We start from the raw sequence: 23,112 nt of genomic DNA, 5'->3' as shown, positions 1-23,112 counted from the left end.
TGTCTCTTTGAGCGGGGAATTCAAGCCATTCACATTTATTGAGAAAACTGATAAGTGAGACAGTTTTCTGTTCAGCTTGTTGGGTAGAACTTCATTGCTATGTTTTCTCTCCTGAGCCATTGTGGTATCTGGGATTTGATCTTTAGCTCTTGAGTAGTTTTACATTCGTGGGTCTTTCTTGTGCTGATCCGTGTGTAACTCTCTTTTGAGTACTTCTTGGAGGGCTGGTCTTGTCTTGGTGAATTCCCTCAACCTTTGTTTATCTGAGAATGTCTTAATTTCTCCTTCGTATAGAAAACTTAGCTTAGCTGCGTACAAGATTCTAGGCTGGGCATTATTCTGTTTCAGAAGAGTGAAAATGGGGCCCCAACCTCTTCTTGCTTGTAAGGTTTCAGCTGAGAAATCTGGCGTAATTCTGATGGGTTTTCCTTTGTATGTTACTTGTTTCTTTCTCCTTACAGCTCAGAGAAGGGACTCTTCAGTGGATATTTTGGTCAGCCTGATGACTACGTGGCGTGGTGTTTTCCTATTTGCTATGAATCTCCCAGGGGTCCTTTGAGCTTCTTGAATCTGTATGTCTAGAGTATTAGCAAGGCCTGGAAAATTTTCCTCATTTATGTCTTCAAATAGCTTGTCCAACCCTTGCTTATTATCTTCTTCACCCTCAGGAATGCCAATAATCTCAAGTTAGGTTTCTTCACATAATCCCACATTTCTTGAAGACTCTGATCATTTCTCTTATTTCTTTGATCTATCTCTGTGACTGACTTATTTAGTTGGAAAGAGTTATCTTCAATCTCTGAGATTCTTTCCTCTGTTTGATCTACCCTGCTCTTGAGACTTTCCACAATGTTTTGTAGCTCTCTGAGTGAATTCTTCATTTCTAGGAGTTCAGTTTGGTTTTTCTTCAATATTTCAATTTCTTTAGTGAATTTTTCCTCCAAATCCTGTATTTTTTTTTTTTGTGGTTTCTTTGTGTTGGTTATCCATTGTTTCTTGTATATTATTCAGCTTGTTTATAATCCATAATTGAAATTCTTCCTGTAACATGTTGGTGTTTTGAGTCTGGTTTGTGTCAAATGGTTGAGAGCTGGTATTTCTCTTTGGGGATGAGATTTCCGTTTGATTCTTTGTGCTCCCCGTGTTTTTTCGCTGGGCCCTTCCCATCTAGATTTATCGTTGGATCTTTTCTTATAGATTTAGTCTGGTTAATAGCACTCTTTGTACTCTGTTCTTAGGCTGTGAAGCAGTCTAGGTATGTTGCTTCCTTTGGCAAGAGGGGGAGACTGTTGTGTATTATTTAGAGTTTTTTCTATTTCAGTTGGGGGACTGCTTCTGGTGGGTCCAACCCTAGAGGATTGGAGTGATCCAAGACCGCTTTGGCGAGTTAGGACACTGTGTTGTCTTTCAGTAGGCAGGCAGGGTCCACACTAGTAGTAGATGGAAATTCTCTTTGTTTGTTTCCCTTTGGTTCTTCCTCTATAGGGGTGGTTTCTGTGTCTTTCTGCAGGAAAGATACTAGCTATGGGGAATGAACGGTGCCCTCGCTCGCTCAGTGCCCCAGTTGCTGCAGCTCCCACGGGCAAAAGTCTGCCTTGGCCCAATATCCCCAGGGACCAGGCTCCACACTCTCGCTTCTGGAGAAGTACTCAGTGTTTACACATGGGCGGGGCCCCTATAGAAGGTCCGTGGACCAGGGGAGGGAGCCGTCCAGGGAGTCTCTTGGCACCCTGTGGCTCTGCAGTGACTTGGCTGTGGGCCCCAAGATGGCGATTGTGCGTCCGCAGATTGCCAGCGCTGGGGGTGACTGCTCAGGTTCCGGTAGGTACCAGAGCTGGGGGCCTGGCCAGTTCCGAAGCTCACCGTGGCTCCCCAGCTAGAAGGCAAAAAGAAGAAAGAAAAGAAAGAGAAGAAAAAGAGAAAAAAAAAAAATATATATATTTAAAAAAAGAAAAAAAATATATATATATAAAAATAAAATCTGTAGTTCAGCGATCCTTTTTTTTTTTTTTTTTCCCACCTTAGCTCAGCTCCACCCCTCCACGCCAGTGCGGCCCCGGCTGAGATTCCCCCAGGGTCCAAGCTGTTTTCCTGGTATTGTCTCTTGCCCACCGTGCTTGTGTATATCCCGCGCTCTTGGCGTGGGTTCAGAGAATAGCGGAGGGTGCCGCCCAGGGATCTGTTCAGCCCTTTATGTCTCCGCAGTGATTTCGGTTTTGCTGTGGATTTCAGGGTGGCGCCCGCGCGCCCGCAGAGCTCCGGGGTTGGAGGGGATTAGCGTTCCGCGTTCGGCAGACACCAGAGCCGCCGCTGAGGCTGTCCAGCTTGTGAACCGCTGGAAAGAAAAGAAAAGAAAAGAGAAACAAAACAAAATAAAACAAAACACAAACAAAAAAAAAAAAACAACACCACAACACCACACCGCACCACAAAACCGAAAGATACACAAAAACAAAATATATAGTTCGGCGACTCTATGTTTTTTTTTTTATGCTTTAGCGCAGCTCCGCCCCTTCACGCCGAGCGCGGCCCTGGCGGAGATTCCCTCAGGGTCCAAGCTGTTTTCCCGGTATTGTCTCTTGCCCACCGTGCTTATGTATATCCCGCGCTCCTGGCATGGGTTCAGAGACTAGTAGAGGGCACCGCGCAGTGAGCCGCTCGGCACCTTATGGCTCCCGAGCGGTTTCGCTTTGGATTTCAAGATGGCGCCCGCGCACCCCGCAGAGCTCCGGGGCTGGAGGGGATTTACGTTCCACGTTCAGTAGACCCCGGAGCCGAAGGCTTGGCGGGCAAAGATGCCCACTGTGGCTGTCCGGCTCGTGAGCCGCCACAAAAAAAAAACCAGAAAAATACACCAAAAATAAAATATATAGTTCGGCGACCCTATTTTTTTTTTTTTTAACACCTTAGGGCAGCTCCGCCCCTCCATGCCGGCCCAGCGGAGATTTCCCCCAGGGTCTAAGCTGTTTTCCCCAAAAAGCCTCCTGTCTGCAATGCCCCACGTCTCCCTGGGTGATTCTGCACCGGCTTGAGGCAGATCTCTAAATAATTGGGTGTGATCAGTGAGGAGAGCAAGCCGCTTTTCTAGGAGGCTGCCCCCCCACCCCACTCGATGGTGGGGCTGGTGTAGCCGACCCTCGCTCCGCTGTCTATTGTCTGTCCCACACTCTCCAGAACTTCGCGATCTTACTTTCCATTCACCTTAGACCTCTCTCGCTCTGTTTGTCCCACATCGATTTTCCGTGGATTCACACCGCTGTTCTTGTGTGGGAGCGGTCCTCTAGCGTTGTGGTAGGTCAAGATCCATGCCTTCCTCTCGGGAGCATGAATCCAGGCAGTCACCACCACTCCGTCATCATGTCTCTCCTCTGGAGTAGAGCAGTTTTTATTGAAAAGTTTTCTGTTTTTCTGTGCTGTACCTTTCCCAGTTCTTTCACCAGAGAGAGAAGGTTTCTTATTGTTGTGGCCTTTTTTTTTGTCTGTGCCCGTGGGCATTTCTTGCTATCTTTTCTAACACCAAGTCTAGGATATATGAGGCAAGAAGAAAGCTCAGTGAACTCAGAGCTGTGTCATTCCTCAGGTCCCAAGATCCCTAGCCAATCTGCCTTCTTCTCTCACCTTTCAGAGTCTTTTTATGTTTATTTTATATATTATATCTGGAGTTTTTAGTTGTATTTAGTGGGAAGAGTAGGGAAAAGTATTTCTGCACCATCTTTCCAGAAGCAGAAGTTCATTCCTTTTTTGAGCAGTGGTCAGATCTCATGTTTGAGTCTTATAATAGCTCATAACCTGAATTCACCATATCAAATTTCCCATAAAAGTGAGCCCCTCCCTTTTTGTATTAAATTGTTTTTGTTTTTTTTTTAAATTTTTTGGAATACAAAGTGCATTTTCACAAAGAAAAAAAAATGTTAAGGGTGTTGTCTCCATTCTTAGATTCTTCCATGAGCAATGTCAACTCTCTCTCTCTCAACCCCTCAGGCATTCCCACACATGAACACATATACACGAACACAAGTAACAGTTAATGTCACAGTGTCACCTTCATTTAAGCATAGCAAATATTTTTACTTTATTTATTTTTCTTTTTGGTAGAGACAGGGTCCCACTCTTGCTCAGGCTAGTCTGGAACTCCTGAGCTCAAGCGATCCTCCCGCCTCAGCCCCCAGAGTGCTAGGATTACAGGTGTGAGACACTATGCCCGGCCATAGTAAATATTTTTAAAGATTTTAAAAAATGCATTGTAAGTTTTACTAGGTTGCAGTGCCAGTAACTTGGCAGAATTGAAAAAAAGTGAGAGTTTTTATTTATCTTGAATGCTTATGTTTGAGAAAAAGCAGGTTTGATTTCCAAAGGGTAAGATGGGAGAAGTAGAGAGTCTGGAGGGGACTTTGGGGTCCCTTAGAGCAAGGGTCCCCAACCTATGGTAAGTTGTATAATTATTTCATTATATATTACAATGTAATAATAATATAAATAAAGTGCACAATAAATGTAACGTGCTTGAATCGTCTTGGAACCATCCCCCGCCTCCCCGGTCTGTGGAAAAATTGTCTTCCATGAAAACAGTCCCTGGTGCCAAAAAAGTTGGGGACCTCTGCTTTAGAGAGTGGTAGAACTGGTTCTTCTGATTACCATCACTTGGCATTGTCACCATTTTCCTTTTTATCAGTTTAGCACAATACCTGGTGTTCAGTAGCTACTTCATAAAGACAGCACTGAGAGGGTGTTTTGGGGTTGACAGTTGGAATAAATGCTTACTGCTTTCCTTTAGAAGAGCATATAATTTACTCTCTCCTCAAAAAATACCTTTACTATTTTGCTTTTGGGTGTTTTTTCCTATCTCTGACTCTGACTCGTTGATTCATTTTTTTTTTTTTTTTTTGCCTCCGTGTCTTCATATCTTGGCTTACGAGTCTTGTTAAAGTTATTGTTTAGACCCTAAGCCCTGGTGTCAAATTAATCTTGTAGTCTCCCCCACATCTGTCAGGGCTTTGTGCCCTATAACTCTTTTTTTATAAAAGTTTTAAAATTAAATATTTCAAACATTAATGAAAATATAGAAGATAGTGCGATTAAACTCTCTGATTCCCTTTCTGGTGCTAGAGGTCTCAGCATTGGCCAAGTGGCTGGTGTAGAGCCCACAGTGCCTTCTGGCAGTTGGCTTGGCCCTGCCATTGATCCTGGGAACTTAGTAGTTTTTGTGTATTGATATATTTTTCCTGGGGCTTATCACATTTTTAATCCCCAATAGCAGGTGTAGGGAGACAGGTCAAATGGATTGTATAGGGTCTGTTGGCTGGTAGCCTAATTTTTCTTTTTACTTTCTCCGTGTTTTTATATCATTGCAATTTCTACATGTATACAATGGGAATAATTATTCATTCATGCATCTATTCCAGACATGGTCTTTATTCTTAGAACTTACACTTAGGTAGTGGAAATGCTAAATCAGTAAAATAGAGAACAAAAAGATAGGTTTCCTTGGAATTATTATTATTTTATTTTTGAGGCACTTTGTTGCCTGTGCTAGAGTGCAGTGGCATCATCATAGCTCACTGCAACCTCAAACTCCTGGGCTCAAGTGATCCTCTTGACTCAGCCTCCCGAGTGCTGGGGCTACAGGCAAGCACCACCACGCCTGGCTAATTTTTAAATTTTTTTGTAGAGACAGGGTTTTGCTATGTTGCTCAGTCTGGTCTCAAACTCCTGGGCTGCTCAAGCAGCCCTCCCACCTCGGCTTCCCAAAGTGCTAGGCTTACAGGCATGAGCCACTGTGCACATCCGGTTTCCTATGACTTTAAAAGAGGGAGAAAGTACTTCCAGCTGGGCAAGTCTGGGACGGTTTCATGTAATGGGCAAATTTGAGACAGGTTTTGATTTGGATTTGGATATGGGGAGGTCAGAGGCATGGCATTGAGACACAGGCGAAGAATGCACAGAGGCACAGTGGTGAAGACTAGTGTGCATCCTGGGGGCTCCTGTTTTTGAAATGAAGAAGAATTGAGATACTGAATAAAGTTGCATCCCTAGAGTTCTTGGGAAGAAAGGTCCGTTGGTATGCCTATTAACATCCTGTCAACAGGATCTGTGAAACAGGATGTGCAGACACATGGAAAGACCCATTCAAGCTGTAATGGCCACCTCACTAATCCCTAGTCGCAGGGCTGCCACACACAGATGTGCAGGATATGGCCTGGACAAGCACCCTGAGAAGTTAATAGATGGAGCTACAACCCAGCCAGGCTCTGCCAGCAGCACTGGTGCAGGCCAGTTTTTACCCTGAGAGGCACCTTTTTTCTAATTGGCCAAAGGCACTAAGAGGGCTCTTATCTGTTTCTTTTTGTTTCTTAATGGTGCTCACATATTATGGCCAAATATTTATTATCTTGCTGTAATATGATTTGCTAAATGATTTCCTTTAGCCATCTGTAGGAACTCTTATCATTTTGAAGACTGGCTCTGTCTCAGACATTAGCAGAAATCCAGGAGGACATGCTAAGTTCCAGTTTTGCCTTCTGTTCTCCTTTTCACCAACATTAGGTTATATGCTCAGAATCCTTCTACCCTCTTCCATTTCCCTGCAAGTGAGGGTATGGCAACTGAACTGCTTAGTGCCTACCTTTCTGGGTAGCCTGAAATGCATGAGTCTCTGGACCCCAATCGTTGCTGCTTGGGTGTCAGGTGCTTCTTATCTCTTTAGGGCTGTCTTGCTCTGTGTCCTGCCACCTGCTGTTACTGAGGCTTTCTGGTCCTGCGTCCTTACTTCTCTTTTCCTGTTTCCCTCATCCTAGTTGGCTTAATTCTGGAAAGGGAGAGATTAATTAGAGAGAATGAAAAGGAGGATTACAAATTCAGAAAAGACAGGGAGGATGATGAAGGAAGGAAAATTTGGAACGACGTAGCAGTAGAGGGCGGGGAAATAATAATAAAAGAAACACTTGCAATTATAGTGGGGGTGAGGGTGAAACAACCTGGAGCTGACATTTCGAGGGTGGGGATGTTTCTAGCACTGTCATCTGGCCCTCAGTGACAAGGTGACCTTGCTTTCCACAGGTGTCCTCATGACTTCTCTTGTGGACCATGTCCATGATCTTTTTTGCCTGTGTGGTACGGGTGAGGGATGGACTGCCCCTCTCAGCCTCTACTGACTTTTACCACACCCAAGATTTTCTGGAATGCAGGAGACGGCTCAAGACTTTAGGCTTGCGACTGGCCCAATATCCAGGTCGAGGTTCTACAGAAGGCCGTGACTTCAGTATACAGTAAGTGAGCATATTCACTTTTTTAGAACATCAGCAAAATTTGGGTTACTTTTAACCACAAGTTGAGGTAACATTATGCTGATCACACTGTGTAAGAAAAGTAGATCTGGCATCTGACAGTGGTCAGAGGTTGTGTGTGTTTATAGCAATAGGATCACAGACGAAGTGGATTTCCTTAGGGCGTCAAGCATTGCTACTCCAACTCCTAAGTTCTGTTAGTGGAGTGCTTATGAGCACCAGGAGACATGGGTTCAATCAGTTTTTATGCCTTTAGTTTCATAGGTTTTTTTGCACTTAGAAGCAGGGGAGAAAAACGGGCGAGGGAAGGAGGAGCTACTAGATTAAAATGTTGGGGTGGGAAAAGGATGAGAGTAAGAAAGCCAAGAACATAAGAAAAAAGACTTCATTCATGGCTCTGCAGCTTTTACTTTTTAATGTTTTCACTTTTTAAATTTTTCACTTTTAAATTTTTATTACATGACAGGAGTAGGGGAGGGAAAAAATGAGTGAGAGTAGGTCTCTCTTCTCAAGGGACTTAACGTCTGTTGAGGGAACAAGGGAAATATATAACTGAGTATAATACAGTGGGGAAAATGCCCCCATGGAAGTAGGAATCAAGCTGTTACAATCACAGTTATAATAGCTGACATTATTGAGTGCTTTCTATATGCCAGACACTATTCTATGGGTTATGTGGCTTATGAGGTAGGTAATAGTATTACACCTGTTTCACAGAGGAGGAAACTGAGGTTAAGCAACTTAACCAAGTTTATATTGTTAGTAAGTGGTAGTAGTCCCAGGATTTGAATGCAGGCAGTTAAGGTACCAAGTCTGCTGCTTATGTGTAAAATCATTTCCTATTCTAGGACTTATAGTAAGAAGCTTATCATTCTATGGACGAATCAGGGGCAAGGCAGATTTTAAAATATCAAAATGGCTTGTCATATATTTTACATCTGTGTTTTCTAGTATTTAGATCTTCACTTATCAAGTCCCTTTTGCTCTCTTGGAATACTAAATTTTTAGTTGACCTGATAAGTTGAGGTCCTTTTAGGGGAGTCTAGTCTCAGAATTATAAAAACAAAAGGAAAAGTGCAAGCCTGACATCCTGCTAGGTGGGGTCAGGCAGAGAAGGGCCGTGTCCTGCAGGGGTGCCAGATGGTAGGCACATAGAGCTGTCACCCTGTGGTGTGGGCTCTGGGTGTTCAGGAGCAAAAGCTGAGTTGCATCTGCCCACATTTGCAACTGCTTTCTCTGAGTGCCTGAACCCGCCCCCCTTGATGGCCTCTTCTTCACTGTGCTGTGACTAATTTGTGCTGTACCTCAAATAGGAAACCTTTTCTTGTTAAAGGCTATTTTTCACAGAAAAAAAAAGTCTACGACTTCAGAATTAAATCTTGGATATTCAGTAGTTTTTTGAAAAACAAATGTGAAATGTTCTACTCATTTGTAATTTGAATGAAATATTTACCGTTATTTTCACAGAGGAGGCTGAGACTCTCTTTTCTTACTGGTGAGCGGTACCATAGCTTTTTACAGTTAAGGAGCAGTGTTAATTTCCTAGGGCTTCTATAACAAATTACCACAAACAGGCTCCAAACAACAGAAGTGTATTCTTTCACAGTTCTGAAGGCCAGAAATCTGAAATCTAGGCAGGGCCATGCTCCCTCTGCAAGCTTTGAGGAAGACTCCTTCCTGTACCTCTGCTACCTCCTGGTGGCCATTGGTTTGTAGACACATTACTCCAACCTCGGCCTCCATGGTCACATGGCCACCTTCTCTCTATGTCTGTGTCCAAATTTCCCTCATTTTATAAGGATGGCAGTCATTAGGTGAGGGCCCACCCTAATCCAGTATTACTCATTTTACCTTGGTTATGTCTGCACTCTATTTCCAAATAAGGTCACATTTATAGGTACTGGGAGTTGGGACTTCAACAAAACTTTTTTGAGGTACATGTTTAACCCACAGCAGGGGTCCTTTTTCATATAGAAACACTTCCATCCTAGAGTGGCCTAGGCCCTTCTGAAGGATGCTTTTCATATGGAGGAGAGTCATCCTTTTTTTAAATTGAAAAAGTTTTTATATAGAGAGTTCCAGCTATAAGAAGGTGGTAGAACAATATAACCTAAAAACCCTGCTGCCTGAAACACCCAGAAATGAGGGTAAATATGTACAAAAAATTATTTTAAATGTGTAGTTGAGCTTGAAAGAAAGAAATCCCAAGCTTCCAGAAATTAAGAGGGAGCAGAATATTAAGGTGGTAAGTGTGTGAGCTGACACCAAGGCTCCTAGGTCACAGTAACCCTGAGGCTCGGTTTGGGCTTACACTGGATGGGGTATCAGAATGAGACCCTGCATAAAGGAAAGATTCTTGTCAGGCTACAATCCTAATGAAATAATGATAGGTGAGAAGTAGTCTGTCCACCAATACAAGTAGAGACTTGGCTTTGGATAGGAATGAAAAATAAAATTTCACCTAAGAAATTGAGACACTGTTCTGGTGCCTCATAAAAGGCTGGAGTTTTGGGTTTATATTCCCCAAGGTCTAGGAATTCCTAAGTCAAGGTTCAAACATCAATATTGGTCCCAGACTCAACACTGCTGGGGTAGCTGGCCAATGCAAATGCAGAACCACTCTGGAAGAAATGTGCCACAACTCTGGCTCAGGGGATTCTTAAAGAAAAAGTCCCACCATGATGAGCTCAGCAAAAAATGCCAAAACATGAGAGGAGATATTCCACAGGGAGTGGAATCAGTAGGCACCACAGATAGGTAAACTAGAGCCCCTCCACCCTGAACTTGAAATGATAGCGTGACAGTCCAAGAGGAAGTAGAAAAAGAAAGAAAAACCCTGCATTTATTTTATGAGACCAGAATAACCTTAATAGCACAACTAGATGAAGACAGTATAGGAAAGGAAAATTACAGGCCAGTCTTATTTTGCATAGACACAAAAGTCCTAAATAAAACATTAGCAAACTAAATCTAGCAGTTGTTTGTGTATGAATATATCCAACAGGGGTTATATCCAACAAGGGTTTATTTTAGGATGCCAGGATGACTTAACATTAGAAAATCTATTGATGTGGATTAAAGAAGAAAAACATTTTTCTCAATAGATACAGAGAAGTCTGAGGCTAATTTCCCTTAATAGAACATGCATCCCTCATGCATGAATAAATAAGAGTGATCACATACTGTCAGTGACTAATACTACTAGACATTTTAAAGGAAGTGTAAGAAAGACACGGTCTCAGGAATAGGTCTAGCTTAAGAGACAATATATGTGCAACAAACAGCTGCAGAAGTGTTAAGGCCAACCAAGCACAGAATTGAGGCAAGGTTGTGTGTGGGTGTGGGATGGGAATCCATGGTTCTGTTTCCTGGTAATGCAGATGTCACCTTTTTGTTTCAGTTTTTCTTCTTCGGGGGATGTGGCCTGCATGGCTATCTGCTCCCGCCAGTGTCCAGCAGCCATGGCCTTCTGCTTCCTGGAGACCCTGTGGTGGGAATTCACAGCCTCTTATGACACCACCTGCATTGGCCTAGCCTCCAGGCCATATGCCTTTCTTGAGTTTGGTTTGTAACCTTCTTTTGTATTTATTGTTCTCTCCTATGGTGGTGTATGTGTAGAACTTGCAGTTTAGGTTTGGCTTTGACCATCAGGAGAATTGTTGGAGTTGCAACAACATGTCAGTGAAGAACACCCTTGTACCATGAGATTCACAGCAGCTGAAGTGGCCTGAAAGCTTTGAGGTTTCACACTCTGGCTTTTCATCTCTCCAGAGCCTGGGGGCAGGGTGGAAGAAGGGTGAAACCTGAGTAGGGTATTTTCCACAGCCTTCTGAAGCTGGGGTCAGCAAACTGTGGCCCATAGGCTAGCTACCTGTTTTTGTAAGTAACGTGGAACACGGCCATGTCCATTGTTTTACATGTTGTCTGTGGCTGCTTTTGCTCTATGGCAGCAGAGTGGAGTTGTTGTAACAGAGACCATGTGGCCCACCAGCCTAAAATATTTACGGTCTGGCTGGCACTTTAAGAAAATTTTGCTGACCCTTGCTCTAGAGCAGTACTACTCAAAGGATGCTCTTCCATCGTGAGGTAAGTACGGAAAATGAGAAACAGTGCTTAGAAGCTCTTATTATAATTTGACATTCCTGTAATCATTTTTAATTGTATTTTATCAAAGTATAGGTCTGTAGTGGTTTGGAAATAAGAAAAAACTGGTCCTTCACTCAGAGGTTTGCTCTGGAAAAGGATACATGTTTTCTAGGTTCTGCCAGAAAGGCCTTGTGGAGGCTCAGGGGCATTGGAATGCAGCATGATGATCATAGTGTCTGCTCCGTTTTTGTTCATTTTGAGCTCTTGGGAGAATGGGAGTTAGAGGTGGGAGTTGGGGGACATTCTGTGGTCTCTGCATAAACAGCTGCTGTCTCTATGATGTTCTTGAAGAAGGGTCTGGCAGCATTTGGTACAAATGGTTAGGTGCAGGACCAGCACCTGAAAGTGTTGCCACTTAGGCTTTCTGGCTACTTCTGCCATAGCCCTCACATTCCCCCACATGGTCTACTGTCTGGCCCATCGGGAATGGGGCTCTCTCTTTTGGTGTCACCTGAAGGTGCTAGGGAACTCCCTGGTATGCAGGCCCCAGCCTGGCAGACCTGTGATAGACTGAGAGCTCTGCCCCTGGATCTCCCCGTGAGGCCTTGGTCAAACTGGCACTCTCAGCTCCACTTCTTCCTTGGAGAGAGCATGCTGGCCCAGAACAGACCACAGCTGCGGCATCCCTTGGCGGCCAGTCAGTTTGAGGCTGCGTGGATCTGTGTTCTTCTCTCCCCGCATCTCTGCATGTATTCCTTTTGAAGCAATGCACTTGATCTGACAGGAGACCCTCCCTGAGCATCATGTTTGCTCATTACTGAGTGGGAGTAGAATGAGTCAAAGTACACTGATATTAGAATTACGTATCATTTTGCTTTGCCAATATGTATGAAACTTCACTTCAAATGCTTAAGATTTGGTAATGGATTAATGCTAACATAAATAAAAGAATTAAAACCAATACCTTTCAAATATATAATCCTAGTTTGTACGACATATTTGTATTCATTTGTAATTTTTTTCAAAAAAGTTTTTTTTAAATAATCAGGTCAGTAATAACTGTCCCCATTTTTCAAGCTTGGAAATTTTCTATGAATTGCCTAAGATTATACTATCAGAAGTGACTGAGCTGAGACTCAATCCCTTTTCTCCCGACTTGCTCATTACTGGGGTCTGTGATGCGTTATTGCCTTCTCTGCAGGCAGTCACATTTTAATCACTCTGCTTTGAAGAGATTGATCAGACTGGTATTCATATGTGGTAATCGTTTGACCTTTATGTATAACTTGACACTCTTAAGAATCTGGCCAACTTACTAACTTTCTTAGAAATGTGAAGTTGGGTGGGGTGTGGTGACTCAGGCCTGTAATGCCAACACTTTGGGAGGCTAAGGTGGGAGCATTGCTTGAGACCTGGAGTTCAAGACCAGCCTGGGCAACATACGAGAGAGTGCATCTTTACAAAAAATAAAATTACTCTGGTATGGTGGTGCACGCCTGTAATCCCAGCTACTCTAGAGGCTGAGGCAGGAGGATCACTTCAGCCCAGGAGTTTGAGGCTATAGTGAGCTGTGATTGTGTCACTGCACTCCAGCCTGGGCGACAGTGCAAGACTCTGTCTCTTAAAAAAAAAAAAATGTGAACTTCATTTTGTACATATTATCTTATAGGATCCATTCTGATGAAAATGCTCAACTTGGGTTGCTTTCTTTTTGCAGACAGCATCATTCAGAAGATAAAGTGGCATTTTAACTATGTAAGTTCCTCTCAGATGAAGAACAGCTTGGAAAAAATTCAGGAGGAGCTTGAATTCCAGCCTCCAGTGGTTCTCACTGTGGAGGACACAGATGTGGCAAATGGGATGATGAACGGTCACCTGCCAAGGCACTTGGAGCCTGGTAAGTGGCTTGTTGTTCTCTGATGTTGATGCATACGGAGTGATGTAATGTATTTCGAGTAGAAGTTTATTTTTTACTAGGAAGATATTTTGGGGAGGGTATAAAATATGTTGGGGAAAATACAGACTGATCCTGTTTCCAGGTGCCTATTATAAAAAACTGGACTATTTTGACAGTGAGTTGGTTTGAGGGGAGGCTATTCTTTTTTTTTTTTTTTTTGAGACAAAGTCTCACTCTATTGCCTGGGCTACAGTGTGCTGTGGCGTCAGCCTAGCTCACAGCAACCTCAAACTCCTCTGCTCAAGCAATTCTCCTGCCTCAGCTTCTCGGGTAGCTGGGACTACAGGCACGTGCCACCATGCCCGGCTAATTTTTTCTATTTTTAGTTGTTTGGCTAATTTCTTTCTATTTTTAATAGAGATGGGGTCTCGCTCTTGCTCAGGCTGGTCTCAAACTCCTGAGCTCAAGCATTCCTCCCGCCTCGGCCTCCCATAGTGCTAGGATTACAGGCGCGAGCCACCGCGCCCAGCAGAGGGGAGGTTATTCTTATGATGAAATTCAGGAATTGAAGAGTGACTTGGCAGGTTGTTTTCATAACCAGAGTGAAGTTTACAAGTTTAAATATTGAAAAGGAGATTCATTCTCTTTTGTTGGAAGTCACGTATTGAACTGTACATACTTGTGTATTTTATAGATAGATACTTTTGACAACGAATCCTTATCATATCACTTAGTGAAACATTGCACATCTCCACTGAGAAATCCCTGCCCTCCTTGTTGGAGGGAGAGCTGTGGGGATGAGGGTGTTTGGGCAGGGTGCAGAGCCAGGGCTCTCATTATCTGGCTCTCCATGAGACCTGGGAGCTCCCTCTGCCCCTGTGTATTTCAGAGTTCTCATCTGAAGAATGAGGTGTTAATGAAGGTGATCACAGTGCCCTGGCATTCCATAACTTTGTCTGACATTAACACTATTAGCCACTCAATGCTGTAGCACATGATGAAGCATGATTTTTTGCATTCCTTGTTTACAAATACCTACAGTTAAACTAATATTTAATTAAAGGGGATATTTACATTCTAAGAATTCTGTAGTGGCATAAGAGCTGAATCTTCTGAAATATAGAGCTGTCTGCACTATAATGATCTAATTATTTTGTTTTTAACTGTTTTTGTACTAAACTCTTTACTTGAATTTTAAAAGTGGTGCTTTAAAAATGTTCCTGTTTTTGGCTTAATTTGTATTTTGGTTTAATTTGTTTCAGCCAATAAATTCCTGGTTTGGCTCTTGTGCCAATCAATAAGTTTTAATTTACATTGAGAGTAAACTTAATTATGTCAAAGGAAGACTGGGTAATTGAACCCTAAGCTTCTCCCTTGCCATATATGAATACAGGCATAACTTTGTAATATATGTTTTGTTTTTTAAACACTTAGACAAGAGGAACAAATCCACAAAGTGTCAACTTGCCCATCTTTCTAGAACATTTTACTGTGGTTTGACCCACCCTATTGTCCTGAGGCTAGAATCTTTACAGGTAGAATATTCTGTTCTAACAGAACTTTGAATTGCTCAGTGGAAACTCTAATACACTAACAGTAGGCTTCAGTTGGATTGTGGCTAGGTATTTTTGTGTGTGCATGTGCGTGTGTGTTTGTGTGTGAAATGTAAGGGCAAGAAGGGATGATTTGAAAAGAGTATAGCAAGAGAATGGGTGGGACACCATTTAATTTTGTGGGCCAGAATCAATTTCAGCAGTTATGTTTAAAGAGGGAATGAACATTTGTTTTAATTGTAGTTCTAGAAACAGCCTGTAGCCTAAATAACCAGTGTTTTCCTCCTCTTCCCAATTATTTCAGAATTTAGAAAATTACATTTGCTGTGAATAGCTCTAGAAGCACATATGACACTGCATATTGTCCTTATTAGAAAAAGAGTGGATCGTTTTACAAGCTGAGGGTTGAGGAGTATAATAGAAATGCTTTCAGAATTTGACAATTTACAAATAAAGCCATGGTCCTCTCTGGTGGCATAAGAAATTATTTTAAATCGGGATTTCTCAATCTAAGCCCTATCGACATTTTTGCACTGGATAATTCTTTATTGTGGGGGGCTATCCTGTGCATTTTAGGATGTTGAGAAGCATTCCTGGCCTCTACCCACTAGATGCCAGTAGCACCCTGTCTTTAGTTTTGACTACCAAAAATGTTTCCAAGCATTGCCAAATACCATTTGGTGGGGTGGGCCTGACAGAGAACAACTGCTTTAGATAGAATGGAAATTAAACACTTGAAAAAGCTTTGCTTGTTCAGAGAAGGGCCTCTTTCTGGAAGAAACTCACCTCAGATTCCCAGATCCATTCTGTCCTTCATTTCTTGCATTTTTCCCCTCTAACTTCTGCTGCCTTTAAAATTAATATGTTTGTAATTCTGTGTTTAACATAATGAACCTATTATTAGTGGAGGTCTAGTTAATGTCTTTGTTTACTTTTCTTCCATATAGAAATTATTTTCACTAGTCACTTATTTTTTTTAATTGTGAAGCTCCCAATTTCCGAATGGAACCAGTGACAGCCCTGGGTATCCTCTCCCTCATTCTCAACATCATGTGTGCTGCTCTGAATCTCATTCGTGGAGTTCACCTTGCAGAACATTCTTTACAGGTAACTTTTTTTCTTTCTTTTTACAGTTTAAATTGAAGGACATATGATGGAAGAAATTGATGAGGATACATTTTATTTACAAGGCTACTATGTACTGAGGTTTTAAATTTTTTTTAATTCAAATAAAACTTTATCTAAAATTTTATTCTTTGTAGTAAATTGAACAAATATGAAAGTTGCTCTTTTGTGTCTGTTGTCCCAAGAAGCCCGAGGGGCCTGCTGGGATATTGGTAAGAAATGGACAGCTTGCTACCGGGACATTAAACTACCCTGTGACTCTTGGGGTCCCAGGAGTCACTCCAGGGCCTGGCTTATTTACCCCAGGGCAAAAGTTTGATTCTCAGACTTTAAAGTTCAGGCTCTTTTTCCCTGGGAAAACGTTGTCCCATAGTCCAATTTGTGTAATGCAGATGCCACCTTCCTGTGTCTTTGTCAAAGATCTATTTCACTAGGAAGTTCCTTGTTGGCCTGCTCATCTCGAAGCAACTTTCTATTTCAGTGCTTTTTTTAAAAACAGTTTTTTAATTTTGAAGTATTTCAGATACTTTAAAAAGGTATAGAACCATTATTAGCATAAACAGATAGTCATTACTCATGCTCATACCCATGCACGTGGTGGCTGAAGTCTGAAAACTTGGCTGATGTTGAACATCAGGAAACTGATAGACTGACCTGTTTGGAGAATGGCAGCAGACCTGTGTTATAGGAGTGGTAATTGCCTCTTACCACACACCCTATCTTTGACCCATGTATGGTATGGTTTCCACTCTTATTGTTTATGATTACTCATAACCTGATACGTATCAGCTATCTGTCTGTGTATACTAGAATAGGTGCCTGGCCGACAAGATGGTTAAGGCATAGTCCCTGCCTTGGGGACTCTCGTGGCATAAAGCAGAGTGTGGTGGCAGCACTAAGAAGGTGACAGTATGTGGGGGTGAGAAGAATTAGAGAAAAATTGGTGTTGGCAGATGAACAGGATTTTGAGAGGTAAAGGGATTGGGGGCTCAGTCCAGGTGCAGATTTAGCATAGATGCATGGGGACAGGAGGGCACCTGTCGTGTCCAGGCCATTGAAAATGGTTGCATGCTAATGCTTATCTGATACATAAGCAGGGACTTGTGTTTCACCCAGCTAGAAATTTGTATTGTCAACCATACCAAAGTGAAGGAGTAAAGTACTTCATGTTATAGTGTTTCCTTTTATCTAAATATTCCTTTCCTTGTGTTCTTTATGTTTGTTTTAGGTAGCCCATGAAGAGATTGGAAACATTCTGGCTTTTCTTATTCCCTTTGTAGCTTGCATTTTCCAGGTGGGTGAAACACTGATATTTTGGTAAGTAGGTTAAACAAGTGGCCTTATTTTGTTCCCCTGTTGGAACTATCAGCAAATTTTAGATCCCATTTTTGTTCCACCAAAGTCTTGGTTCAAATCGTGGACAGTACCAAGCCCTTCTGTGGCCTGTTAGGGGACAGGCCACAGAGCTCCGCTGCTCCCCCACCGTCTGTGGAAAAATTGTTTTCTATGAAACTTAGGAATGGAGGGGGTGGGGAGGGGAGAGGCCGCACAGCAGGAGGTGAGCAGTGGGAGAGCTTCATCTGTATTTACAACTGCTCCCTGTCACTCGCATCACTGCCTGAGCTCCGCCTCCCATCCCCATCCTGTCCATGGAAAAATTATAATTGTCTTCCATGAAACTGTGCCCTGGTGCCAAAGGGTTGGGGACTGCTGCCTTGGTGGAAAGACCTTATGCCCGTCCTGTCCAATCCTCTCATTTTACAGAGGAAGAACTTTGGGCTCAGAAAGGGAAAGCCACAGGGCCGTTGACAGCAGCAGAACAGAAACCAGGAATTTGGATTTTACTCTCTGGAAAGGAAGGATGAGATTGCAGTGGGGATTGAATGGGGCCTGACTAGTGTGAGGCAGGGTATTGCCTTGTGCGTATTATTAGGACAGTCCAAGTGCAGAAGTGTCCTGTAGGAGTAACATCTATGCGTGTGTGTTTTTTTATATATAGAACTAGGTCAAAAAAACTGCTGGGTTTTTTATAGGAATGCCGTCTGACTCAAATCCATCTCTTAGGAATTAAAATAACCATTAGAACATTAATTAGAAGGCTTTGATTATTATTTAGTTATTTTCAAATAAACTATGTACTAAGGGGTGGCATAAAGAGGAGCTTTTGAGTCCCTCATAGGTACAGTTAATTTTAGTAAGAACCTAGCTGTAATTCTCCTTCCTTGTCTTCCACATGGGCTAGGATTTTACTCTGCATGCATAAGCTATTTTCTCCTTTTTTTTAAATTAAAATTTCTGTTCTCAGGGCACTTCCCCTCTCTTCCACATACTTCCTAGAATGGTTTCTTTTTAAGAATTACCTGATTATGCAAAAAGAAATTTTCAATCCAAGATTGAAAATGCACTCATATTTTAGAAAACAAGTCCCTAAAACTTTGAGTGTAGCCAGTGGCAGTTTCCTAGAGCTGTGTATCAGGGCTGCAGGAACCTTACAGTTCCACCTCCTTCCCTCAGCTGCGTTCCTGCCTGGATAGCTCCCTCCCACTGGGTTACTCTGTGTTCCGATTGGGCTGGTTTTTTTTGTTTTTTGTTTTTCCAAACATTGAACCCAAATGCTGTTGCCACCTTTTGCAGAACAAGAATGGCGTCTTTTCTATATGATAGCCCTACACAAAATACCAGTCACTCTACCTGCTGTGGAGAGACCTTTCCCTGACTCAGAGATGCTCTCAAAGACATGATAAGGAGAGTACCCAAGGGAACAGTAGTACCCAGTGTAGCTGTGACTCAGGAGAAACCAAAACAGTAAAAGCACAGCTTTCTCTCAACAGCTTGCTTTCCTGTCATGGCTCCCTGAAGGAAAATTTCACTGGGAAGCCAGTCTTGTTAGGGTCTCCTGGCCTGGCTGTCTGCCCCATACCCCGTGTCCCTTCTTTCTCTACAGCCCACAGCCTGGGCATTTCTGTCTGTATTTCTTAAACTTCTTTCAAATATGCCATGCACTGATTCCTCCTGTGACACCTATTTCACTTTCTTTCTCTCTTCCAAATCCTCATTTTCATCCAGTGATTAACAGCCTGACCAGTGGGTCCAAGCTTCATTGTAATGAATTCAATTTAATAAGCTAATGTGAGGGAGGTGATGCTGTTCATGACAGCTCTGGAGGCGAATCTTGCACCTGACCTTGTGACCATTTTGTTATCTCTGATTGGACTTCCTCTTGTGGTCTCATTTCAGTGTTATTTGTACCTGTTCTACAGTCCAGCCAGGACTATGAAGGTGGTGCTGATGCTGCTGTTTATTTGCCTGGGCAACATGTACCTACATGGGCTGCGGAACCTCTGGCAAATCCTTTTCCACATAGGAGTGGCTTTTCTGTCTTCATATCAGATACTGACAAGGCAGCTTCAGGAGAAGCAGTCTGACTGTGGAGTATGAGGATTACACCGTGTGATGAATGGATTCTTTGATTTTCTTTTGAGGATCAATGTAGGTTTCCCTTTCTGCTTCTTGACTTCACCTCAAGTTTTCATCCTTGAAATTTCTTTCAACAAAACTGGACTGACAAACCAAGAATTGGGAATTTTTAACAGTTGCAGTGGAAGTCGTGAGGTCCCTTGATACCAAGTCTTGGTTTTGTGTCAAGCATTACAGCAGAATCTCCGGTTCAGCTGGTTCACGTAGGATAGCAGACTCTAGGGGCTCATTCAGAAAGAGCTTTATTAAAAGATCAGAATGGAAATATTTTGGTCTTTTATACTGAATGATGCAATAAACCACTAGATTCAATAACAGTAGTTTTAGTAATTGGCAGTTGTTTTTGAGGAACCACTTTAAAATCCAAATCAGCTTTTCAGTCTAAATATGACTATTTTTTTAGAAGGTCAGTACAGGGTGAATTAAAAACTTAATATGGTTCATAAATATAAGCTAGATAAATTTTGTTTATCTTTTTTTTAATATACTTTTGGAATATTTAAATATATTTTGGATATAAAGTGAACTTCATTTAGGCGAGGGCAAACTTAAGCTGAGAAAGTGGTTAAGAAATTTGAGTTTAATTTATATATAACCTTTATGGTGGTAGGACTATGTAGGTACAGAAATCTTTTATATTTATTTGCAGGGTGTGTCTGAAGTTTTAAAGAATTAACTGAATAACCACTACTACTGGATCATAAGCTTATAAGCATGAGCAGAAATGAGATTTCAGGATTCCTTACAGTTGCCCCCAAACTGCAGTAGGTGAATGACATGGATTCAGTGGCACTTCACCAGCCTGCTTCGGAGAGGTGTCATTAGCCTTTTCAGCCCAGCTGAGTGCCTGTCATTGTAAAGATGATGAGTACTTTGCCCCGTGTACTGTTCCCAGAGGGCCTCCCAACTTAATTACTCCTGCACATCTTTTCCAGTAATTGTAATTAGCTTGAGGGATTCATTTTTTATGAATAAGAGTTAAGTAGATGTTAACTTTTTAAAGCTTTATAAAGATTAATATATGCTCTGGAAAGTTACTTTCTTTCATTATCAAAAAATTGATCATAGTTTTCCAAAATATGGTTCTGAATAAGATCCCTTAGGCCTCCAGAATTTTTTTTGTTTTTGAGACAGAGTCTTATTACTCTGTCACCCCGGGTAGAGTGCAGTGGCATCATCATAGCTCACAGCAACCTCAAACTCCTGGGCTCAAGCAGTCCTCCTGCTGCAACCTCCTGAGTAGCTGGGACTGCAGGCATGCGCCATGATGCCTGGCTGATTTTTCTATTGCTATTTCTAGTAGAGACGGGGTCTCGCTCTTGCTCAGGCTGGTCTTGAACTCCTGAACTCAAGCAGTCCTCCTGCCTTGGCCTCCCAGTGTGCTAGGATTACAGAGGTGAGTCACCATGCCTAGCCACGCCTCCATAATATTCAGCCTGTTTGCTTTGTACCTTTCAGGAGGCCATTTGGGGAGTTTGCCCTTTGGATTGTTCTTGGTAGAAATCTGGAATCTGATTAGTGCAACCACAATTGCATGGAGTACTTTGGGTTGAGTTATATGGTCTTGGTAAATTAAAAAATCCTATTCTGGTAGTTTTTAAAAGTGGAAAACCATCACAAGAGTTATTGAGTAGGTGGGAAAAGCAAGAATGTAGTTTTAGAGAATTCAGTTATATTTAGTTACCACTGGTATTGTATTGTTATTGAGCTACTACCTTGGTGTCATTTTAAGGAAAACTGGGAACTATGTTGGGAAGATGTTGCCATAGTAACTTTATTTTCTTATAATAGAATTTTCTATTTTTAACCAAACATAAAATATCTGGACATGAAAATTATATTGGCAATATCCTCAGATGGAAGCTCCAAAGTTGTCTCTCCATTGATTACTCATTTGCATAATTTTCTGCACATCTGGCAGGTGAATTTTCAGTCTTTCTGGGAGACAATTTTGAAGAGATGGTAGAATAGAATGGGAACCCAAGGAGGGGAGAAAAATTCTTTTAAATTAGAAGCACAAAAAAGCTCTAAAATTTGATAAGAACAGCTTAAAAATGTATTGTTTTCTTGTTAAGCCTGTGTTGTATTGGTGTTGCCCTGTTCCCCCCATGCTTTGGGGGTCTGAGCCTGTGATCCACATTCAGCAAGTAGTAAAGACTTGAAGATGAGTCCTTTGTGGTGAATGATTCTTGCCCACTGAGGCCCTAGTGGAGACATTATCCAAACTTGATTGAATGTGGTCTTAATCAGTTAACATTTACATGGGGTTTGAGATTTACTTTTGCAAACAAAAGGAAAAAGATGCACTAGAAAAGCAGTACAAGTAATAACCACAAAAGCATTGTTTAACTAAAATCTAGCTAAAGGAAGCCTCAACTTACTAGAGGAAGAGATTAATGATAGGAAAGGAGTTCTTGTGATTTCATCCAAGGGAAATCCCAGGCTTGGGGTTAACTTGGTTTAGGATTGGAGATTTGTAGCCCATTGTGTGATCCTTGATGCCAGAAAGCTGGTTCCAAATCCCAGGAGTCATCTTTACTCCACCATGGACTCACTGTACTTCTAGCACCTTTGTTTTCCTGGTGGTTAAATGCTTCCTGCCCAACTGACCTCACAGTGCTAGATCTGGAAATAGATGAAATCATGTTGAAAACAAAACTTTAAAGGTAAGGTGCCTACTGGTATCAGATACTGCAAGATCTTGAGCGTGCTAAGTCCCATCTGCTATATTAGGGTGAGAGTGTGGCTTAGTTCGCTTAGGCAGGGTTTCCCAACCAAGGGAGCCAAGCCCAAAGGGTTTCTCCTTCCCCAGGTATTTTATTGAAGGAAACATGTAAATTCTGGTTTTCTTTTCCCTAGGCTAGCCTTATTGTGATGAAGACTATACCTGGCTTTCCTTTCCTGGGTGAAGACAGCTGGGGCACACTTGGGGCAGCATTTCCTCTCAGTGCCAGAGGCTCCACTGCCCACAGCAGGAGGAATGTTACCGTAGGCTCCCAGTTTTTCATCCCCATTTTCTGTGAATGCTGTTGAAATGCATTGTGAACCAAGGCCTAACATTTTAAAGTTCTTCAAGGGGTGCTGAAAAGGGTATCGGGAGAAATGCTGAAATTAAAACATTTAGTCATTTTGATCAACCTCACCTTGAGCTCCTCTCTTCTTTCATAGGTGCTCCCGTTCTCCAGCTCTCCAATCTCTTTCTACCACAGCCCTACACATTCCAGCCCTGGGGACAGAGGCTGAAACTGGAGTCTGTGGAGGGACGGGAAAGCTACCTTTAGTTGTAACTGATAGGGTGGGTAGAGGAACTTCAGAGTGGGAGCAGATTGCATTGAGGCCCAACCCCACCCAGGAATTAGGTCTTGGAGAGGAGGAGCACTTTGGTGTCAGCACTGTTCAGAGTCAAAGATGACAGCCAGAAGGCCAGCAGCAAGGCCAGCTGTTTGGGGAGCCGGAAGCAGAGGCTAGGTAGGGAGCAGAGCTGGAGGCTCTCTCTGCTGGAAGATAGCAGCTGCCCCTTAGCATGTAGGGGCTGCATGTTGCACCTTCATCCAGGGCTGCCGTTTGCTGTTCCTTAAAGGAGTTGGCCACTTACTGTAACATGCAGGACAGGGGCCCTTGGACAACCTGCTGCCTGCTTGCACAGTGCTTCGCACTCGAGGACAGGCAGGGATGGGAGTGCTTATGGTGA

General features: G+C 42.5%; 1 protein-coding gene across 3 annotated transcripts in view; it reads left to right on the top strand.

The window, feature by feature from the left end:
- Positions 1–23,112, top strand: part of SEC22C (SEC22 homolog C, vesicle trafficking protein) — a 59,426-nt gene that overhangs the window by 34,388 nt on the left and 1,926 nt on the right. Inside the window, exons 2-8 of one of the 3 annotated variants that reach the window (XR_011234075.1) lie at positions 7,057–7,265; positions 10,684–10,847; positions 13,087–13,266; positions 15,808–15,926; positions 17,173–17,238; positions 19,182–19,433; positions 22,281–22,571. Coding sequence is in view for 2 of the 3 variants with exons in the window: in XM_069475579.1 (XP_069331680.1) it covers positions 7,084–7,265; positions 10,684–10,847; positions 13,087–13,266; positions 15,808–15,926; positions 17,173–17,238; positions 19,182–19,382 (912 nt within the window). In the remaining variant the exon portion in view is untranslated. Of the gene's footprint in view, positions 1–7,056; positions 7,266–10,683; positions 10,848–13,086; positions 13,267–15,807; positions 15,927–17,172; positions 17,239–19,181; positions 19,741–22,280; positions 22,572–23,112 lie in introns of those variants that run through there. The other 2 variants (XM_069475579.1, XM_069475580.1) reach the window with 2 other exon arrangements.

The sequence above is a fragment of the Eulemur rufifrons genome, chromosome 7 (genome assembly GCF_041146395.1).
Source record: "Eulemur rufifrons isolate Redbay chromosome 7, OSU_ERuf_1, whole genome shotgun sequence".
NCBI classification, from domain to species: domain Eukaryota; kingdom Metazoa; phylum Chordata; class Mammalia; order Primates; family Lemuridae; genus Eulemur; species Eulemur rufifrons.
Note: the sequence above shows the minus strand (reverse complement) of the source record. Positions and strands in the feature narration are given on the sequence as shown.